Source organism: Hippocampus guttulatus, chromosome 20, assembly GCF_054856545.1.
Source record: "Hippocampus guttulatus isolate MCC_2025c chromosome 20, RoL_Hgut_1.0, whole genome shotgun sequence".
Lineage (NCBI taxonomy): Eukaryota > Metazoa > Chordata > Actinopteri > Syngnathiformes > Syngnathidae > Hippocampus > Hippocampus guttulatus.
In genome coordinates, this window is record NC_141280.1 from 11040390 (window position 1) to 11063842 (window position 23453).

Genomic DNA, 23453 nt, shown 5'->3' on the forward strand with positions numbered 1-23453 from the left:
CAATGACAAAAAGCTGGGGAGCCATGAATTGATGATGCTCACCTGTTCATAAATCTATCAAGTGAAAACATTTTCACGTATTCCGCCGTTTGGGTTGAACAGAAGACATTTTTATTGACATTTGGGGAAACAACCGTGGCAACAGATGCGTATCGTAACACTAACGGTGCTCTTATACAACTAGAATTTGATTTGTACAGAGGCACAAAAATAAATAAAATTATTCACAACATTGAATTCAACATTTTGATATGAAGTAAGAGGAGGGCTTTTTTGTATGCGATACCCATCCATCCATTTTGTTCCAACAAAACACCATTGTCTCTCCAGATATAACGCTTATGTTGAAAAAAAAAATGTATTGATTTTCTCCTGTACATAACAGCCTAAAAAACAGGCCTTTCTTACAAAAATTACAATATATTTTTCTCAGATTTACATTTTCTTCAGATATGGTTAAACGTATCTTAATAGTCACAGGAAGGCGAGAAATTTTTAGAAGGCGTTCTAAACAGGCTAGTACAAAACCACTTCAATTTGAGCCCCCCCCAGCAATAGTTCCTGATGCATTGCAAAAAGATGACCAAAACAGGCTATGAGGTGGATATTTCACATTTGATTGCAAGTGTTAATCATTTTGATCACTCCTGGAATTCAAAAACAGCTACATTCTATATAAGTGCCAATATACGCCTTTTAATTGAAAAACTGGCTGTTTACATACATTAAACAGAATATTGCTGGCATTGTACCAAAACCTCCTGTCACAATTTAGTAAATGTCATGAGGGTTTTTTAATTTTTTTTCCCCACAAATCTCGACAGTCAGTCCACATGTGCGAGAGTTATTTTTGCAAATTGTTCACCTTAAGACGGCTGGCTCTCTTTGACGATGCCATGTTAACGCTTGAGCACATATGCCATGTTTTGGGTCTCCCTAAAAAGTGCAGAATTTTGAGGTACGGGGATTCAGGTCCAATGCCAGGAATATACTATAAACGCTGACAATAGTTGTCAGGATGGTCAGGCCTTTCAGGAGAACGACAGGAATTTAGTGACAATTCAACATTTTGGTGACCGATACATAACATCTACAACATGTACTGTATATAAAGCCATGGAAAAATAATGGTGAGACCGCCATGTTTTCTTCAACTTCTTGTTCATTTTAACGTCTGGCGCCACTTGAAAGAGTATCATGTAAGAAATGCCACAAAAAAACCCCACGGATGACCAAATTATATAACGATATGGTAATTGTGGGGATTATCAAGTAAACCTTTGGAAAATGTCTCTATCAGGTCTTAAATTCAGCTCTTAAGAGTTGTTTTTGTACTCATTACCATAATGGTCCAAAGAAATGTACTTTTAGCTGTACGAGGCTGTTACAATGAACGGGAAACTGAAAAAACAAGGGTGGTCTCAAATTTTATTCCATAGCTGTATATCATTGGTGTACTTCAGTGACTCTTGTGTATTAAAACCTTCTCAAAATGTAGTCACAGGAAAACAATTCAAATGCAAACAACTTGGGGTGTGATCAGGGATTCATATTCCCGTGCTTCTTGAAGAGCTTCATCAGCTGGTAAAATCTCTGAGCAACCTGGGGGGGGGGGGGAGAAACACAGTAAACATTAAAACATTTAATTTTTCAACATAAACACAATAAAAAAGTAATTGAACACCTGGTTATTTAGTTTCCAAATATATGGCTTTTATAAATGGTAATATGCCATATACGGACGGTATCTTTCTGAAGTGGACACTTGCAGAGCTGGACAGGGAAGTAATAAAGACGTATGCCTTACATTTCAAGAGATGAAGGCAAACAACTTGACCCAGTAAATTGACACAGATGAACATATCTTGCCAAATTTCACCCCTGCCTTAAATGGATCAGCTATGAAGCTAACCAGTCATTTTTGGATAGAAATTGTTTGAACTTCTCAACAAATTGTAATTCTATCAACTTTTTACATTTTTTTAAAATGAACTTTACAATGAATTTCTCACATGATTATTTTTAACCAGCATTCATATGAAATGTGTAATATTTTAAAAAACATTTTCTTTTCAAGGTAGTTTAGGATACAGACAAGAAGAGCTTTATTTTATAATGAAAAATATAATAATACATTTGCACCTGAGTGTAAACGTGAAATGTTGCTTAAATTGATAGGCGAAGCTGCTGTGAAAATCGACAAAAGCAGAACAACTTGGACACCAAGTTCTGATTGGCAGCAGGTACACAATGAACTCAAAAACTGTTCTTTTCAGAAGCTTATCATTTCTACTTATGTCGGCAATATGCCTGAACATTGGTGGAAACAATAATGTCGATTGCTGTAGATGAGAACACATGCCCGCTTGGTATAGAAAACACATACAGTACACTAACATCAGCTCACCATTTGCGATGACCCACCGTTTAGTTGTGAAAAGTGTCAATATTGGCAACCGGGAGCGTGTGAAAGTCATTTGATGCCCAGGGCCAAATGCTTGATTTGATGCCCTCGCCCCCAACCCCACCAACCCAACACATGACTGCCCCCCACTCCGTGCAACCTATCTCGTAATTTCCGGACTATAAGCCGTGACTTTTGTCACACGCTTTCAACTCTGTAGCTTATGTAACGATTTTTCTAATGGCTGCCAGGGAGCGCTGGAGCATAAAAGGTGAGAGTGAGAGTTGATATATACGTGTCGAGGAAGATGCGATCAACTGTCACACAAGGATTACTATGCCCCCCCACCAAAAAAACCTTGTCGTGAAAGTTGACACGAAATCGTGGATGGCAGAAAGCCTAATAAAGGAATGTTTGACCGAATTTGATGGCAAGCGATTACTCGACAGCGAACAGTGACTTATGTTGATTTTTTTTTTTTAACTCGCCCTGTTAGTGCTGTTTTACTGCCGTGGTGCTGCCGCGTAACAGGCACTATTTAGAAAGAAAAATTAAGGTACGTTTTTAAAACTCTCTCTGTATACCGTCTTTCTTTGTAAACATCTCATGTTAGAACGTGGGCACCTGCGGCTTATAGACAAGTGCGGCTTATGTGTGTACAAACTGTTTTTCCTTCAAAAATGTCGTGGGGTACGGCTTATTATCAGGTGCGCTCCATAGTCCGAAAATTACGGTATATAAAAATAAACTGTCAGTTGTTTGGAAGAAACCTTTTGTTTTTATTTAAATGGTTGGGCCTGAAAATAAGGTTTGATCTTTGGTTTCATTCAATACGGTATTGTATTGTGTATGTAATAATTGTAAAAACTACTTCATGGATTTCACTTAACACGGGTTCTTTTTGGAACGTAACCCCCGCGATGAACGAGAGATTATTGTATCACATAATTGAGTATACAAAGCATATTTGTCTGCCAGTGACTGCAACTTTTTAGCACCGTCAGGACAAATTCAACATACCTGTTCTGATGGTTTCTTAAGTTTATCTGACAAGGCAGCGAACGTTTTGCGTGAAGCACCTTTTGTTTTCAGGTCAACGAGTATGGCTCGATCTTCATCTCTGGAATGTCATACGGGGAAAAAAAATTAGCCATGGACAAACTTTTTCATTGGCATACTTACCTTTTTGCCTTTTATATTAGAAATGTTGCCCAATGTTCACCCCTCTCAAAAGTCCTTATCAGCATCGTAAATGCTTGTCGGTGTAATCACTGTGCATTTGTCAACATTTTGAAACCAAACAGTATATAAATGAATGCAGATTTATTCAATCAGATCAACAGAGCTGCCAACTGTTAGCGATTATGCATATTTTGTTATGAAATCACTGACCGCTACCTCGTAACGCCTGAAACATGGATTGTGCCGGTAAAAGCTAAAATTATTAAATAGGTTTTACGTGATACACAGACGAAAATGTGTCACAATTAATATCTAATATGAATTGAGTAATCATTATGTGGAATATTCCGCTCTACCTCATGATAATTAAACGTGAATGAAATCAATGTATGAATGTTAACTTTGTCGTCTCCTCCTTCACAGGACATGAACACACACCCACACCCACACGTCTTATTGATTCTAAACAAAAATACGCTGGGTTTCCAAAGAAACAAACTAGATGTTCTGCTCAATGGTTCTGGAAGTAAATTTCTTTCATTTGGCAGCTTTGGATTACTTTAAAGCACACAACGGTAGCCTTACAATTCTCTGTGAACATTTCTACAATTTTGGCAGATGATATCAGGTACTGACCTGGTCCACGTCATCACCAAAGCTCCTCTTTTCTTGATGACATTCCTGGCAGACAAAGTATGTGGGGATGAAGGTAAGGATTTTGATTTCACATCATTTTTGGAGCTGAAGGCATTGTCTTCCATCGTGTTCTCTTCATCCTTTCTTGGACGCTTTGCTTTTGACTGCTCTTGGTGCTTTTTCCGTTTTTTACTTTTCGGGCGATCCTTTTTGGCTTTTCCCGTGGCTGTACTTGTGTCCTCTGCAATTCTGTCTGCCTTTGATGTCTCCATTTCGCTCTGCATGTATGAACACTTTGACATTTCTTGGCTCGTCTGAATTATTTCTGAGCTTTCACTATTGCCTTGCTCAGTACGCGTGGAAGGACTGGTGCTGTTCTGTGATTCAGGAGGATTAGTTTCTGAAGGACAGAAGGGATCTGGACTGTGTTTCTCCATATCGAATGTTGGATTTGGGTTTTCATCCTTCATGAGTTTAACACCAAGAGTGTGCTCAAGAAAAGTTTCCTTGTACGTAGCGATTTTAAAAGTAGCTTTTGGAGACTCGCCATTGTTTAAATCCTTTGTTGCACAACCTTCTGACATAGTAGACAAGTGGTCGAAGAGTGGAGGTTGTTTTTTTAGCCTGAAATGATCTTCAGTAAAGCCAATTTCACTTGACACACCGTGGCATGTTACAGGGTCAGAGAGACTGCATGGATGAGCATATTTATGCATCTCATTGAACAAATATTTGCCTTGTCTTTCCCGAGTGGCCATATCTTCTCCTCGATGGGCTTCTTCTGTTCGTGTTTGTACTAAGGTCTCATCTGTGGGGACGTTCAGACCCGTCTGTATATTCCCCTGACGGATCTTCACAATGAAATGATCATTGGACTTCTCCATCACGAGCGCCTGCATGGGCAATTCAGGCTTCAACACAAAAGTATTGAGAGCTGCCTGTGAGGCCACACTGTTGCTTGATCCGAGGCTGGAGTTGTCTGTGTCAAGGGCGAGGTGAATGTCTTGTTCAGTAGCATCTTCACCATCGAGCAGAGCATCCTCACTAATGTGAGCACTTATGACGCTGTCCGGGGTGGATACAATATGTAACCCGGAGGGTTGGAGAAAGCTCAGGTGGCTGTCAGACTTGAGAGGTGATGGAATAGTAAGAGAAACTGCCAGATCTTCAGCTAGAATCGAATAATTTCTCTGCGACAAACAGCTGGAGTGCAGTGTTGCTTGATTCTCCGATGGAACCTCTAACAAGCAGCTTTCATCAAATAAAGCCGGATTTGGTCTGTCCCGATTTCTGGACGGTGGTGACATGTCCCGAGGTAATATTCTTGACCATGTCGCAATCAGTTTCGAGGGCGTATCAAATTTGGTTGGAGAAAGAAATTTCGATGGAGATTCAAATTTATTTGGAGTTGTAATGCTGATGAGTCTTTCTCCATTCTTCTTTGGCGTACAAAGAGCCCATGATGTGCCCTCTGCACTCATTGCATTGGTTTCAAGTAGGTCTGATCCTTGCAGGAGGCACTTAAATATTTCTCCCATTTGAGAATCTCTTACCAGGTTGAAGGTTAAACTGGTAGCTTGCTGCTCTGTGAGAAGCTCAAAGTCACTTTTTTCAAGCACGGATGTGCTTTGTGAGGCTACCAAAGAGGCCATTTTATGTTTCTCTGAAACCGGAGATTTTTGAGGAGTACAGTCAACTCCTGGATCGATACTGCCATAATTAGGTTTATGACCATGCCTTTTTTCCTTCCCAGTTGGACTAATCCTTATATCTTTGCCTCTGCTACCAAGACCTGTTTGATGAGGAGCAGCACGTGGTTTGATGTGTTTCACAGAGCTTAGAGCACCTTTTGTATCTTTGTGAGTCTGCGTTTTCTTATGAGGCAATCTCAAAAGTCTTTCAGTGTCACTCGACATATTTCCTTCAGGCAAGGTTTTTGCTGGTCTACACAGGCTCTTCAATGTCATGTAAACGTCCTTGAGTAAGAACTCAACTTGATCATCGACAAAGGCCCACAACTTTTGCTTCAGATCAACAGCTTGTTGGTCAAAGATGCGTTTTACAATACCGTTGTCTGCTACTTTGTTGAACACAGACACAATTAATATTTTTAGCTTTGATTTCAGCTCAACTGCCTGACAGCATATTTGACCAAAATGGGCTCCATCCACAAATTGCATCAGTGACTCCCTTGAATGCTCCATCACACCGAAGAAAATCTTCTTTGGAAAGGTTTTGTGAAGCTTCATATATTTTTTCCGGATTTCCGACCGAAGTGATGTGAACATTTCCATGACTTCTTCTATTGTTGAAAAAGAAGCCTTGGCTGATTTTGGGCAAGTTGTTTTATTCCCGGGACTTTGTGTTGACACACTCTCTATTGTAGTCTTTTCTTTTGAAGCCAGAGATGTTGCTTCAGATTTCCTTTTCAATAGAGTTGCTTTATTTCTTAGCTTTTCTTCCACTTTCACCCTTTTGCCAGAATTGAGGGATGATTGTGCCTCTTCACTTCCACTTGAAATGCCAGCTTCCTCAAGCTCGGTGTGAGAAGGATTTGAAGGCATTTCTGATAATTTGTCATCCGTGTCCTGCTTGTCATGTTTTAAAGGACATTCTGGATATTTGTTTTCTTTGTTTAAATCCACTTTCTTTGCGTTGGCATCATCAGCTGTATTTGAGAACTCTGCACACATGAGAGAGAACACAATAACTGATTAGGAGGTGTTAATAGGTTACAGGATCATCAAAAATACAAGACAGCTCAAGACAAAAATGTCAAATAATTTTTAACACACAATATCACAATCCTCACTATACAGTGAAAAGAACCACTGGAAATAGAATATTTCACAGGGTTCCCACTCTTCCACTAGTTTTTTATTTATGGACCTTTTAAGGACTTTCGAGGTCTAATTTAGCCATTTTTAAGGACCCTTTCTCCATTCAGCAGGGGATTCATGGTGGATTTAATGCCCGCTCAGCAATATGCGGGCTGAACAGAAAGCCACATATCACTGAGCTGGTGTTCAAATCATTGCTGCCAAAGCAAGGGCACATCTTTATTTTTAGGGGCAATCAGCTAATCCTTTATTTGACATACTGTATGTCAATTTTTCATTTTCCTACCTGTATTACAGGTAGGAAAATGAAAAAACACTTGTATTCAGTCACTAAGATAAAGTACAGTAAGAAAAATTTAAATTTAGAAAATATTACATTTCTAAGGATTTTATTGATTGTAAAAGCTTTCCCCGAAAATTAAGAACATAATTTTACAACTTCTTTTATGTCAAGATGGCGCCCAAGTAGGCAGCCGTCGGCAAGTGCTCTCATGAGCCTTGCTTTTTTTTTGTTGTTTTTGTGTTTGTTTTGTCAATTTGTGTTTGTTGTTACGTCATGTGGACCTGATGTGGACTTTTTTCAGCATTGGCCACGACATTCATCAAGGACGAGACTCTATGCTTGGTGGTTGCGCCTTCTCGGCAGCATGGGTATACCAGCACTGTTTTTGACTGGGAGGAATGTCGGCGGCATTTGACTGTCGTTGCTGGACAGTCCTGGGGCGCTTGTGTCTTGCGCCTGTAATGGGCAGCATTTTTCACAGCCCCGCTTTGTTCAGCGGAGAGATCGGTGCTGTTGAACGGTCTGCGGCTGGATGGATGTAAGGCTTGAGGAGCCGACGATGAGAAGAAAGGAGCGTTAGCGCGGAGCGCCGATGCTGATTTGGAACTGGGAGTCGCGGCTTGGAGTTTGAAGCGGATTATGTGGGACAGGAACTAATCTCTTTTCGTCAATGGACGCTACAGCTTTGGGTTTGCTTTCAAAACTTAGCTTGTAGCAGACGTGTGCACATTCTGAGCATGACGTCTCTGACCCACTGGTGAAAGGACACTTTGATCCTCTCCTCTTTCATCTATAACTGCTTCAGACAACAAAGTGTATGCAGAAAAGTGGTAAAGATCGCACGACTGTTTGTGTCCTATGTGTTGTGTTGTGTTATTGACTTCAAAATGGCGCCGCGAGAGTGGCTGCCTTTCCAGCAGCTCCTATATTTTGTTGTTCTACTTCTTCCTTTCATAACTTTGCTGCTGTGAATTGGGAATTTCTCCATTGCGAGACTAATAAAGGTTTTCTTATCTTATGTTCTTATCTTTATGGATTTTTATGAACTTTAAGGACCCGTGGGAACCCTGTTGCACTCATATCAAGGCTGTCATCGTGCTTTTGCAGGTCAAGAATATGTTGAACATGAAGTCCTATTTGACTGCCGCTTATTTTCTTTCTCCTGCGCTCTCGCTTTCGACACGGGCGAAAAATCAATTTCCGGGTTATAAATGAGCAGGACATAGCCACTCACCTTGTGACACCAAACGAAAGAAATACAGCACATATGTGATGCGTTTAACAACAATTCTTACCCAATATGTACTTTTGGATTAAATAGCGAAGTTTGTGGCAAAAATATACACAAGCAGCGTACGTACTGGGCTGGTTACGTTCAAATTGGGAGCGATGCCCACCTTTCAACATATCCCAATTTTTGTCCCAAAATGTCCTCTTTCTGTAGCAACCTGCGTCTTCCTTGAATGATAGTCCATCTTTTTATGGATTAAAAAAAGTGGCACAGTACAAGATATTTTATAAGAAGAACCCTCAGAACGCAATACAGTTCACATTGCGAGAAGCTAAATTGCCTAATAGAGTGGTGTGTGGCCAACTGTCATTTTTTCCCCAATGTTCGTGTTCTAGTCGTATTTGGAAGCATCACGTTGTGTGCGGTACCCCTGATACACATTTTGACTAGTTCCAATATCTCTATTATCAGATTTAGAGTGGGGAAAAGAAGACAAATGGCACAGATTCCGTGGAATGACCAAGATATTTTTGCTCATTCTTAACAATGTGAGCATATCACAGCAGGTCACCAAACCACCCATGCACTGATTCTTGAGAACAACACAGAGAAAAATATATCATGAATACCAATGTTACCTTTTTGTAGGCTTTTGACATGCCCAGGCTTTCCAAGAACACGGTGGCGGTTTGTCTTCATTAGGTGGATTGGACTCCTCAAAGGGCTGATTGCATCTGGGATTCTCTTTAAATGGCAAAGCATACGCATCATGGAGTCCTCATCATGAAGCAACGGCATTGAACTGGAAGGCTCAACATTTTTTGCAGGAGTTTTTTCGGAAGACTTTTTCTTCGGTGAGACAGTGAACTCGCAAGAATTTTTTGGTGGAACAATTTCTTCTGTTGTGCTGCTGACCTTCGACACACCAATGGATGTGCTTGGGTCAGTTACAGGGCTTTGGCTACCACTGTTGTCCCTTTTTGTGAAAAAATTAATTGCCTCGGGCAAACTAAGCTCCTGTTGAGGACCCAATTCCACATTTATAGTGCTCGATACAGCATCTGTCTCTCTGAAATCATCCTGAGCACAATGTGTGTCTTCATTGGTTGGGCTGGAAAACAAAGGGGGATTCACTCCTGGTTGAGAATCCTGAGATATGATGAGATAAGTTTGTTGAGCTCCTGGATTAGCCTCAATGTCTTCAGGGAGAAATATAGGCTTTGGTGTGACTGCATATTCCATAACTTTATCTGGAGCTTTGGTACCCAAAACTCGTCCTTTGGAATTTTTTTCACTTGAAGCAGCACGTTGTGCAACAGCAACGTGCTGATATTTGTTACTACCACTGTCTACTTTTTGTAAAGGACTGCTTGGATGTTTACCAGTAACGTTTCCATATAGGTTATTGAATTCAGTTTCATCTGGTTGTTCGTTTGAATCTAATTGGGCGTCTGGGCTAAATTTAGCTTTGACATCATCTTTCCCATCTTTTCCTTTTCGTGAAGTATTACCTTGTGCTTTTGGATTGTGATGTGTCGACATGTGATTTGCTGCTGAATCTATGGATTGGTAAGATGAAATGGCTTGGATAGAATTTCCTTCTGCTTGCCGAGTATCTAAACGAGTTTCACGGTCACTTGTATCTTTTTCCTGGACATCATTCACTTGCAACTTTTTTGAAGTTGGTGGGTCAACAGAATCTGAAAGTAACTTTTCTCTTCCCTTTAATTCATTGCCGTCAATTTGATCCGTAGCATGCAGATCGGATTGCAAACCATCATGGGGCCCATTTTGAAATATGTGATGCAATGCAGTGAGTCCTTCCTGGATGGTATTGTTGGGTACTGTTTTTTTAATTGGTGAAAGGGTCAGATTTAGTGTTTCCATGAAGCACAGTTTGCTGTTTTGGCCGTTTTCCTCCACCGGTTCCTTTGCTGATGTTTTTCCAGTTTTTCCTTGTCTTTCCTTATTTATGGTATTGCGTTTAACATTGTGTGATTCTTCCGATGGCCGATTTTCAGCTCGTCTGCTTCTCTCAGATGATGAGGTTCTTCTATGCCTACTGGTCATTTCTTCATGTTGCCTGTCTCCTTTCCACTGGTAATCTTTTGAAAGCTTATCCTGTTGCATCTCTTTGGGGAAATCACTGTAGTTTTCTGCTTGCCGATTTGAAGAAGACCTCTTCTGGCCTTTTGAGTCGGAATGCTCCCTCTGTGAACCGCTATGTTTAAGAATAATCTTTTCACAATGTCGGCTATAGTCCTCTGTACCTCCAAGATGAGTTGAATGTTGAGAATCTAGGGATGGTGTCTTATGTCTCCTTTCTCCAGTTCTCGCTTTATAGGCATCTGAGGAACCTATAGCATGTGATTTTTCGAATGGAGGACTTTTACTCCTCTCTGATCTGTGATATCCATCTACATTTTTGTTGTCTCTGCTTTTACATATCCTGGATTCATATCTTCTTCCGGTGTCTTTGTCGGATTTATGAGGTCTATCTTTCTCAAGAGAATATCGGACCCTTCGAGGAGTTGAACTAGTTCCATACTTCTTGTCTGTGGTATCAAATTGTTTCTGACATTGTTTTTCTCTGTCTTTGGTTTTGTGCTGATCTGAACCATGATGCCGGGTTGATGAACTGATGAGAGAATTGCTGATGCGATGTTCGTTGCGTTTCTCAGGCACGAGACCATGCCCACTTGTAGGACCTTTGGAATGTCTTGTCTCAGTATTGGCCTTGTGGTTAGGGCTCTGACTTTCTCTCCTGGGTGGTCGAAGAGGAACCTTTGGGGAATGACTGTCCCTCGATGATGAGGACACTCGAGGAGAAGTGTGCAGCAAAGGACTAGGTGTTGTAGATTCTGGAATCCCTCTCATGGAGATAGTGTTAGCCTTACTGGAGGAGGTTTGATCATGAAGATTATTTGCTCTCGAATGATGATAGTGAACTTTGTCTGATCTGTTGGGAAAAATTTTTAATTACTTCATTCTGGTGTACAAATCACATTTTTACTCATGAATGGGATGTGAAAGAAAAGGCAACCAGTAGGGATGTAACAATAATGGCAATATCGTGATTTTTATATATATCAGTCATACCTCGGTTTTCGACCATAATCCGTTCCAGAAGGCTGTTCGAAAACCAATTTGTTCGAAAACCGAAACCACGCTCTTTAAAAAAAAAAAAAAAAAAAAACTTTGTTGAACACGTCTGTTCATAATATAATGATGGAAGCATCACTTCCTCGTCTACCCGAGGAAGCGTCACTTCCTCGTGTAAGGAAAGCGAGAGGAGTCAAGTGACGCATTCAAGTGCGCTCAGTTTGTTTGAGAACCGAAATTCGGTCGTCATCCGAGGCATAAAAAAACTCAAAATTTGTGGTTGAAAACCGATTTGGTCAAGAACAGAGACGTTCGAAAACCGAGGTTTGACTGACTGACTCACTCTCTCTCTCTCCAAACCTCGGTTTTATATATATATACAGTATATATATTTTGTGTATATATATATATATATATATATATATAAAGTACACAAAATACACAATATCACCCCCCGCCCCCTTTATGTTTATTGGCAGTACATCAAAATAATTTGAGGTGGTTAAAAAATTACGTAATTGAATGGGTGAGGCGCCACGGTGGTCGACTGGTGAGTATGTCTCACTCACAGTGCAGAGGTCATCTGTTTGAATCAAGGCTCTGGCTTTCCCATGCCTGCGTAGGTTTTCTCCGGGTACTCCAGTTTCCTCCCACATTCCAAAAACATGGATGGAAAGTTAATTGATCACTCTAAATTGTTCTTAGGTGCGGATTGTACGTGGAATGGCTGTAGGTCTGTGTGCTTTCCATTATCTGAACTGCTTATCCTCACAAGGGTCGCGGGCGTGCTGGAGCCTATCCAAGGCGTCTTCGGGCAGTCGGCAGCTTACACATTGAACTGGCTGCCAGCCAGTCACAGGACACACAAAGAGCAGGGGTCCCAACCAGTCGATCACGATCGACAGGTAGACCGCGGACTGGTCCCAAGTCGAATCCGCGGGGTGCACGAGGAAAAGGGACAAAAAATTGTATGTCTGTGTCTGTGTAATTAAATAATTAATAAAAATGATTAAATATTTTGTATTAGTGTACACTGCATCCTAAGCATCATTTCAGTTTGACTTTCACAAAAAAGTATTAAAAAAAATTAAATTAAAAAAATTAAAAATGCAGGCCACCTTTAACCTACGGTAGCGCATGACCTGCATCACCAGAAGTTGTTTGCGGTCAACAGTCTGCAACTTACGCTTGCAATCGGGGCTGTTGCGATATATCTTTTAATTTTTTTTAAAATTCTCATTCAAAGGTTTGCAATTCACCTATGCCACTGGAAAATAATGTGAACCTGGAGCACCAAGAGAAGCATTTTAAAATGGTACACATGATCTACAATACTGTACTTAACACGCTGCAAAGGTGCGTCCCATCCCTCCGCGTCAGGTCTCTACTAAGAGAGGAAGTGATTTCCTTTTCATGAACTCACAAACTACTTTAATTTACGGTTTCGTTCATGTTAGGGGCCGTTATGCCTGTTTCTCATCATGGTGTGTGTGTGTGTCTCGTGTGTGTCTCGCGTGCATGCGTGTGTGTGTGTGTGTGTGTGTGCATGTGCAGTAATGGATCGATTGCGGGAGACTGGTTGCTTCAAAAGTAGATCTTCACTGAAAAAACGGTTGAGCACCCCTGATTTAGAGTGATCAATTAACCAGCTAGCATGTCATTGGAATGTGGAAGGAAACCGGACTCCTTGGGAGAAAACCCACACAGGCACGTGCTCACCAGTCGACCACCGTGCTGTCTTTGTATTTGATTCTAGTTGATTTGCATATTTACATGGACACACTTACGATTGGTTCAGCCTTTGAATCACAGCATCCTTTCGCATAATCTCCTGTCTGGCTGTCCGTAAAAGCGCAGAGATATTTTTTTTGAGGTGGGTGTTCTCAGTGTTCAGCGCTGTGTTCTAAAACAAAACAAACAAAAAAAAAACAAACCCAAACAAACAAAAAATGTATTTCGATTATCATTTTCTTACCAACATGTTTGGTTGGGCTCCATTAAACAGCAATAAATACAATTACAAAGTTGCCAACATTTAAAATTCATTTCAAGAACAATTTATCTGAATTTCCATATTTAACAAATTTGTCAAGAACATTATCGCGGGGCCGTCCGTGATCGCATATATTAGTCCCCACAGGAATATGTGATTTCAAAGCTCTCCACGTAATTGAAAACGACCTGCAGAAATAAGGAGACGGTGCAGAATATTAAATTTATATGTCGTTTTCATCCGGGCAGCTATGTGTTGCGATCAGACATGGCACACTACAGGGCATGATGCCCAATTAAATTTTGGGGAGGCTATGGGGCGGGGGAGAAAATCCACTCTTTTTATCTTTTCGCTCGTATTACAAACACAAATGCGTCTTCTAACGTTAACTGAAGTCGTCCGTGATGTGACGCGGATGCGCGCATAAAGCACGAGTTGAGTGACATGCAAAAGACGATGACACGAGGCAGTGTTTACGGAATTAAATGTGATCCAACATGGAGGGTCTCAGTTTTTCATCATCTCATATCGACAGAGGAGCGATGCGGTAGATGGTGGAATTATTATGGGAGAATCAGGCGACGCTTTTGTTTCTCTTCATTTCATGGAGATGTCCAGAAAAGATGACGTAAAAGAGGCGTCTACTAACGATGATGCCACAACTTTGCCGCACTTAATAAATGAACTGTCTGTGTTGTTTACTTTTATTATCATACCGTATGTAATAGGTTTATATTATCCATGATCATTATTATTATTAAATAAATCTGCGATAGATTTACAAAAAGAACAACAGTGTTCCAGTGTTTTTCAGACAAGCCGGCATACAGTATACCGAAAACTATTACGACAGTCAAGACACAGGTGCCGTAAAGTCATGGCAATTGTTATTCGTTGATGAATTAAGTTTCCGTGGGGACACAGTTGTTGTCTGAGCATTATTGGATATAATAATCTGGCGATGACGCTTACATTGTGTCATTGCCCTTGTTCCTCGCCACTGATATAAATCCATTAAGGCTGGTGGCAATCAGGGTGAGCCTCAAATCGTTTGCTTTTGGCAACATGTTGGATTGACGACGCCGTGTCTGCAATTGCCATATTGTCAAACACACATCGCAATGTATGTTTGACAATCGATCAGTATGAGGGGCGCAATGATTTAGCGTTTAGTGATTTCACGCACAATGTCCGAACAATTTGTAAGAGTTGGCAGCTCTGCAGTTATAAAAATGTCAACGGCATAAAAGGGTTATAATGCATTGAATTAAACTGGCAACACATACTCACATAAACCAACCATAACTTTTCTCATAAAAATGTCAGTGGGATGGATACACGCAAAAATTAGACATTGGAAATGTGATTTTAAAAGAAGTACCGGTACTTTATGAGCCCAAGAATTACGAGCAACAGCTACAACAAAAGATCAAAGATAACATACCTTGATCTCCATTTGCTGAAGCCTTCTGTGCAATTCCTTAATTTGGTGCTGGGCTGCTTGAAATCGAGATTGTAACTGCAAACATTAAAAAAAAAAAAAAGGTGAAAAGGTTGGTGTAAGTTGATTGCAACCGCTGCCTTTTTAACCATGAATACAAATGATAAACATAATGATAGCCATTTCATAGTTTATTGTTGTGTATGTATGGCTTATAAACATGAATATGATTTGTAATTAAATGCTAGTGTGAATCACTGCCTTCAGAGACAGAGTTCATCACCTCACCTGTGTATTCATTCATTCATCTTCCAAACCGCTTGATCCTCACTAGGGTCGCGGGGGGTGCTGGAGCCTATCCCAGCTGACTCCGGGCAGTAGGCGGGGGACACCCTGAATCGGTTGCCAGCCAATCGCAGAGCACACAGAGACGAACAACCATCCACGCTCACACTCAAACCTAGGGACAATTTAGAGTGTTCAATCAGCCTGCCACGCATGTTTTTTGGAATGTGGGAGGAAACCGGAGCACCCGGAGAAAACCCACGCAGGCCCGGGGAGAACATGCTAACTCCACACAGGGAGGCCAGAGCTGGAATCGAACCCGGTACCTCTGCACTGTGAAGCCAACGTGCTAACCACTGGACTACCGGGCCACCCTTCACCTGTGTATGATGGTAGCAAAATTACTTTACACATTGAGGGCCTACTCGCCAAACTTTGCACATACATTGAGCCTTGCAAAAAAATATTTTCATGTTGCCATCCATGATTATAAAAAAGGTTTAAAGGAATCTTATCCTGTTACATTTGACCGAGGGCAACAAAAATTGGGAGGCATGTGGAGCACAGGGGTTTTAATGCAGAAAAAAAATTAAAAATAAAAAAAAGAAGAATTTGACCGAAAACTTTTTGTGCTAAAAATGACTGCAGTCAATTAATCAAAATCTAGCAGTGTAGATTTTGATTAATTGACTAATTCTTATTAAATAATGCTGAACATGACAAGTAAATACTGTATCTTGCCCAAACAGGGAGAGATTTTTAAACACACACATAAAGACAGAAAAGAGAGAATGGAAGCATTCAAGTAAACGGTGAGCTTCATTTATAAGGAGGGGGGCCCGCCCTCAAATTTTTTTCCAGGTCAAATTTTGTGCATTCTGATCAATTTCATTGGTGCAGACACTCTATAACAGAAAAAAATGACTGTTCTTAGAATCTAGATTTGGTACTATATATCATTTTATGAAAATCTGAAGAGGATGTTTAGATTGCGGCCCATAGTTTCCTTTGCTGCCACATTAGTGCCTCAGATTTTACACAGTAGCACTTTGAGATGGCTGAAATCTAAAGTGCATTACAAATAACATTCAGGACTATTTTTTAAAAGTATTATTATTGCTATTATGTTTGGCTAGAAATGTCCACCCTGCAGTTTTGATATTACGCAAATGCACGTAGCCGGCTGTTTTTTAAAAATATTTTTTTTAAGTACACCATGATCAGTGTGCCATTTTCTCCTTTCTCGTCAAGTCATGCCCATCTCTATCTATTTTTGACTACAGTGTCGATGTGCTGAGGCAAGTTCATCTGAGTCGCAAACAAAATTAGCTCAGAATGAATTGTTTTCTTGTCAAACCTGCAGCGTCTCATCACAAAGATTCAGTTAACGCTTCCTGCTGCATCTCCAAAAGTCCCTCCAAATTCCAGCTGTAAGGACGGCTTTACTGTGACGAAGTTTGACACCAACAGTGCATGAAACTGTGCTCATATGACATTTTCATCAGGATGTACCCAGTCTACTGTCCAAACACAGCTGGGATAGGCTCCAGCACGCCTGCTTGTGAGCCTTGTGAGGATAAGTGGTTTGGGTAATGGATAGGATGGATGACTGGAACAACTTAACTGTCAAAGCACGCACGCCTGTGTTTTTTTTCCCTTCTTCTCAATTTTTGTTTTCCTAATGACGGAATTCCGTCATGGCGACGGAGGTATTTAGGCATTGGTGTAGCACCGTGATACGTACAAAAAAAAAAGTCTTTTTTCGATCGCCTAAAATGTATAGAAAGTGACCTAGGAGTTTTTGAATGTACAATTGTTTTTTTTTTTTGCACATTTACAGGGGTCACACTTTTCCACCCTTGTACTTAAGATTTCATCTAATTGATTTCAAACTTGGTCTGTACCATCTCAAGACCGGAGACATTAAAGAGGAATAAAAAAATCTTGAGTTGTGAGATGCAATATGACAGAGGTGGGGCATACTATTTTGTGTGTATATTATTACAATTATTTTGCTAAGAATACATTCAGCCTGTTTATTTTGCCACATGAAAAATAAATATTAGATAATAAAAGTGACATTCCTTTAGAGCAGGCATCTCCAGCTCCGGTCCCCGCTGGCCGCTATCCTGCCTGTTTTCTGTCATTCCCTGCTAACAACACACCTGATTCCAAGGATCAGCTCATCAGCAGGAACAGATGGAAAACGGCAAGACAGCAGCCTTTGGGCACAAAGTTTGGACACCCGTGCTTTAGATACATTTTAACTATCACAATTAGATAACTATAAAAATGCTCACAGTTTGAGTTAAATTTACCTATATAGCCCTTCAGCCAATCATTTTCCCAAAATGAAATCCTGACAGTGTCAAACCCGGATTTGACCCTTCAATGATAACAATAGCAGTGCAAAGTAAGGAAAGTGTGCAAAGCCAATCAGAAATCGATTCGGAAAGCAATGTTTCAAACTTTGCGGCACTAGTCAAACCTGCAAACCTATATAAAACATATCGGAGGGGATCCAGGTGTTTTGAAGAGTTGGAAGAAGAGGAGGTTGTTGGCAAGCTTAGGATGCGGAAAATGTTGTGCCCGAATGGCCAGACATGGATTGGAGATGAGACCCATCAAGATTGGAAGAATGGTAAACTGTATAGACTGCACTAATTATTTTAGCATTATTGTTTGGAATTCTATGCTGTGCTGTGCTGTAAATTGCGCACGATGGGATTACCTATTTGGTCCATGTATTCCCACTAGCACTGAGAGCACGTGTCAGAGGGTTTTGGTGTCCTACATTGTCATTGCTAAGGTAGTTCTGTGCGATGTAGGCCACTCTGCACAATATATCGGCAGGACTGGTAGTTGCAAACCATTACAGAGGATTCCATCCATGCACAGATATACAGTAATCCCTCGTTTATCGCGGTTAATGGGGACCAAAACCACCCGCGATGAACGAAAATCCGCGAAGGAGTGTCCAATTAACATAAACAGGTAAAAAAAACCTTTTTTTTTAAAAAAAAGTCCGCAAACGGTCCGCGAGAAGCTGCAAAACAACAGCGAGTCACATAGAGCAACATATACAGTACTGTACTCCATGTATATGTAAATAAATAAATAAATATAAACTTTTTATAAAATATGTTTGAAAAAATCCGCAGTGCACTGAACCCGCGATAAACAAACCGCGAAGTAGCGAGGGATCACTGTATATTAAAAAAAGTGTACAGGATTCCATCCATGTAGAGGTATATTTTGGTTCTATTGTTTTTGTAAACAACAGCCAGACTGATTGATTGACTATCACACCTACCTTTTTGCAAAACCTTTATCATAAGTAAAACGGTTGCGAAAACAGAGGTTTGTTCTTGTGACAAAAAAATTGTAAAAGGAAAAAAAATCATAAGGGGAAAAAATGATGAACCTTGACCAGGGGCCACAGATGAGAGGATAGAGATAAGTAGATGGCGCTCTCACGTTGCAACGGGAATGAGCAGAAGACTGGCAAAAATCATGCAAAAGACGGCTATTTTCAACCACATTAAAACATGAACTCACACTAGTGTGATCAGATTAAATTATTATATTACCAGCACACACCTAAAAATTTGCCACATTTGCAAGTATATTGATCGCAGTCTCGACCCCCGTCGAATCAGCCAGCTCTATATATATTCCAGATCTACACATATTGATTGTCCTTTGGAAAGTAATCAATGGGGTCGGAATCTGACATGTACTGTATGCTCTGCACCCAAATAAATTCTCTCTCTCTCTCATATATAAAAACACTGTTTGAAATTAATGGAAAAAAAATCTTAGTTAATAAAAGTCAGTATAAGTGCTTTAAAACTGGCAATTTCAAAGCAATGAAAAAAATGGTTGCCTGTCAGCGAACACAATGTACGGTACTTGTCTCAACTGGTATGTGACACAAAAAGGTTTGGGGACCACTGCTCAAAAAGACACCTGGGAACCATTTTCAACCATTAAAAAAATGTGAAAAATGTCTTACTGTAAGCAAACTTTTCAGATGACGCAAAACTAACAAACCTCGGTATGAGATGATTCTTTATCCTGTTGTTCTTCTGTTACAATCTCTTCATATAGATCCATCGATTCTTTGAGTTGTTGAGAATTTGGAGAGAACCTCTCTGTACAATAAAAAAAGGAATACCACAAAGTCAAACAAAACATTTGAGCGTGACAAACAAACAGGGTAAAAATTGGTAAAATCAAAGCCTATTAAAATGAAAATGACTGAGAAAAGAAGGTAGGAAGAGAGCCTTTCTAACGATGAAATGCCATTGTTAAAACAAGACAAATAGGCCACAAAATAGTTTTTCCCTTGGGCTTTTCAAAAAGAATGGTGTTAACATGCTGTTAAAGTACTTTTCTACAATGTTACCGAGTGTTTCTGCAATAATAGCACGTCCACTAAAATCACATTTCAAAATATGGAGCAGATTAGAGCAGAGCAAAACAAATCATTTTAAAACAGATGTTACCTAAACTCTTGGAATAGTTGAGATCAAGGTCATCGTAGATATCCACAGAATCTTCATTGATCGCAACTGTGGATTTTAAAATGATATCAGACCTCCAGAGAATGCCATAACGGCATATAAAAAAGCCACATTCAAGACATGCAGTGAGCCAGTATTGTTACATCTGTAACTAAAGCTACCTAACCCAAAATAAAAACAAACAAACTACTACTGGTTTACAAGGCACACATGGGATGTTTTATTTTGTTTATTTATTGAATGTTTGAGTCAAAGAGATGATAGTACATACTGATTGTAAATACTATGGAATATCTTTGTTGTAGTCTTCACTGTGCTCCATAATTGACATTAAAAAAATAACCGTGGACATCAGTACATGGTGTGGTTCTTTACAAGAGTTTAAAAATTGTGTATACTCCAAATGCGTGTGATGTATTAAGTAGTACATTCTCAACGGCAATTGGTTGTCACCAATATGCCGCCGCTGTAGAAGATGATCTGACGGTCCTAAATTAGTGGACAAACTATTATTGAGCGATAACGGAAGCGCTTTTAAAATATGATGACGGATTGACAGAGTGGCAAGACCATTTTGGTTCATCTTGAAATTATTGGATTGGATTGGATACATCTTTATTGTCAAATGTGCTGTATGTGTAATATGACGGACTGACGATAACGGACAGGTGGCCCAGGAGTTGCCGAATGACGGAGTGACAAAATTTACTGACGTGCCCACTTCTGGTATATAGTAGACATAAAAAAAAATAAAAAAAGAGGATCGGGACCTGGCTCTGTATCTTTGAGACCTAATAACAGTTTTTAAACTAGTCCACTGCTCTTATATTTTTCTACATTCATTCTACTCTTGAGTAAAACCTTCTTACTCTTTCCCAGCATTTATTTTATTTAACTTGCCTGATTTGCTTTGCATGCTAATATAAAGTCAGGTTTACTGAAGGCCTGACCATGAAGCGTGTAGTTAGCAAAAACACATTGATCAGAGCGTTCAGTCCTGTTAATTTACATATTGTCATGTTTGTGTACTGCTGCGGTTGTTATTTTATAACGTGAAACTATGTATCTGTATTGTTATTTCAGATGATGCCTATTTGCAAGTGGCAATAATACCATACGTTGCATCATAACTTGAAAATTATAGTTCCTGCAAAAGCACTCAGTCAAGACCGTAAACTAGTTCACCATCTTATTTTGTATTATTCTAGATTTGTTGTACTGTTCAGTAAAAAAAGAAATAAATAAAATTTAAAAAAATTATGGATATGTTCTTATTCTGAAATTTTCTTTAATTTACTACATGTTAATAAAAAAGTGAAACTGCTTTTATTCACTGGTCAGATGCTTTAAAAACTGTCAAAATAAAAAGAGATCATACAACATGAAAAAAAACCAAGAGTTTTTTTTTCACTTGCCAAATCGCACAGCCCTCAATTCAAGATTACAAATCCTCTGCAATATTTTTTCATTGTACATACCACCAAAAACCACGGCGCTCCTGGTGCTCTCCATTCTTTCAAATAACTCTGCAGCTCACTTTGTACCTGAAAGTAATTTGAATTTAAAGTTATTACTAAAGGCAAGCTTAGAAAGTCTCGTTTAAGGAAACAATCATACAGCAGAGCGGCATCTGATGTCCTCCCAGTAGTCATAAATCCCTCCCTGACCACTACATCAATCCGATTTTAATATCAGATGTGTCCTTGGATTCTATCTGCCAAATTTGAAATCATCTGGTCGGTATATAATTTCTATTATCATAGTTTAAAATGATTTTCCCGATCTGTGCCAATAACACACATACAGTATTTACATATATATCATCAGGTGAATGGTACAACGTTGAGTAGATAACCACTACGTAAGGTCCGCGAAATATTAGGTCGATATGACATGTATCACTTTTTAAAACTTGGTCGTCATTCCTTTTGTCAATGAAGACTGCACTCGGTAAAGCCGTTGTAATCAGAAACCTAAACATACAGACATTACTCGACATTTGTCCTCTAGCTTTGACTGTCACACATCTTGCCTTGCATATCACCGAATAGCATTACCAACATCCATTGTTTTTGTTGTTTTCAATTGTACAGTCGACCAACTTGGTAAAACATTTTGTGTTCGGTTTAATGGTGAAAACTGATTCACTGCTCTTCCCTATTGCAGTAATAACAAAACTGACATCAAACCACGGTAGTTGCCGAAAGTGTATAGTGTACTAAAACATGGACGAACTTAACTGTTTGGATTTTGTTCCACAGGCACCTTTTTCGGTAGATTAAGTAGAATGTCGCGCCAACAACCCTCCACACAGGAAGTAACGACACATCTTCCCGCGAAAGAGACACGACGGCATCTCCATGGGTATTTTGAAACACGATAATCCGATTTCCCCCTACCCACTCCCAACAAAAGGAAATATATCCTACCTATTTTTTGCCCGTAGCACTCACATTCCCACAAACTGGTGATGTTTGTAAAACCATAAGACTGCCTCATACTCGTTGTTTGGAAAAGCAAAGTTGGTCGCCTCGCTTTAAATCCAGCCTCGATCCTCATCGGTTTCGGATTACGTCATTTCTGCGTCCCTTGCTGGGCATAGATAGAAAACACAACCAGGCCCGGCTCGAGCGGTGTAACTCTATTGAGGGACGCCTAAACGCATCGCCATATTGGATGTGTCACAGCTGCTTGTTAAATTAACGCTAGTCAATGGGCTAAACTACAGACCAATGCCTCTCATTCACTGAACTGGTTGCCAGTCAATCGGAGGGCACGCATACACAAATAACGACCATCCACACTCACAACCACACCTAGGTACGATTTAGAGTGTTTCCTTAAAAAAATATCATTTAGGGGGGTTTTGGGGCGTTTTTAACACAGTGACGGGTCATTTTGACCCGAGGACAACAGGAGGGTTAAAGTACCATACATGTTTTTGGAATGTGGGTGGAAAACTGAGTACTTGAAGAAAATCCACAAAGGCACAGTGGAGAATACACAAACTCCACACAGGAATGCCGGAGCCGGGAATCGAATCCTGGAACTCTGGACTGTGAGGCGGACCTGTGAACCAGTCTTCACTGTGCTATAAATAAAAGTATCGTCACGAAAAGCGGTTGAAAAAATAAGACGGTTATAATTTATTTACGGCTACATTTACTGGCCCCACCAAGGTGGCCCTCGTAGGCAGTTCGCTTCGACGGGTTGCTTCAGTGCTCTACATGATTCTGTTTCTGCTTCTCTCTGTCTGTCTGCCTGTCTCTCTGTCGCTCTTTCTGCCTGTCTGTCTCTCTCTGTCTCACTCTCTCCCTCTCTCTCTGTCTCTCTCTTTCTCGCACCCTCGCTCACTTGCTCTTGATACAGATATCGCTCTTTTTTTAATATGAACACATGATTATTTTCTTGGAAGTTTATGAATTGTGTTCAAGAATAAATATTATTTTATTCACTGATACCCCCCCATTTGTCAAAAGACGTTATTGAGAAAAAAAGACTCCGTTTATATATATATTCTTGAAACATTT

At 40.0% G+C, this 23453-nt stretch overlaps 1 protein-coding gene across 2 annotated transcripts; it reads right to left on the reverse strand.

Moving 5' to 3' along the window:
* Positions 1 to 88: 88 nt before the first annotated feature.
* Positions 89 to 22474, reverse strand: casp8ap2 (caspase 8 associated protein 2). Of its 2 annotated transcripts, none has more exons than XM_086100675.1 (10): positions 22353 to 22474; positions 21402 to 21467; positions 19906 to 19971; positions 19451 to 19551; positions 15116 to 15190; positions 13466 to 13581; positions 9215 to 11535; positions 4223 to 6905; positions 3425 to 3524; positions 89 to 1602 (listed from the first exon to the last, which is right to left on the reverse strand). In XM_086100675.1, exons 2-10 carry the CDS (start codon positions 21433 to 21435, stop codon positions 1540 to 1542), a joined length of 5559 nt encoding a protein of 1852 aa, XP_085956801.1. In that variant the 5' UTR covers positions 21436 to 21467; positions 22353 to 22474; the 3' UTR covers positions 89 to 1539. The 2 variants fall into 2 exon arrangements, with proteins under 2 accessions (XP_085956801.1, XP_085956802.1); XM_086100676.1 differs by lacking the exon at positions 22353 to 22474 and adding an exon at positions 22164 to 22226.
* Positions 22475 to 23453: the final 979 nt, after the last annotated feature.

Excerpts from the sequence above, each read along its gene's own strand:
- casp8ap2 (XM_086100675.1), bottom strand. The coding sequence starts at position 21,435 with ATGGAGAGCACCAGGAGCGCCGTGGTTTTTGGTG. Across the intron at positions 19,972-21,401 it reads GAGCGCCGTGGTTTTTGGTG|TTGCGATCAATGAAGATTCT; the intron begins GTATGTACAATG and ends TAAAATCCACAG. Across the intron at positions 3,525-4,222 it reads TTGGTGATGACGTGGACCAG|AGATGAAGATCGAGCCATAC; the intron begins GTCAGTACCTGA and ends ATGACATTCCAG.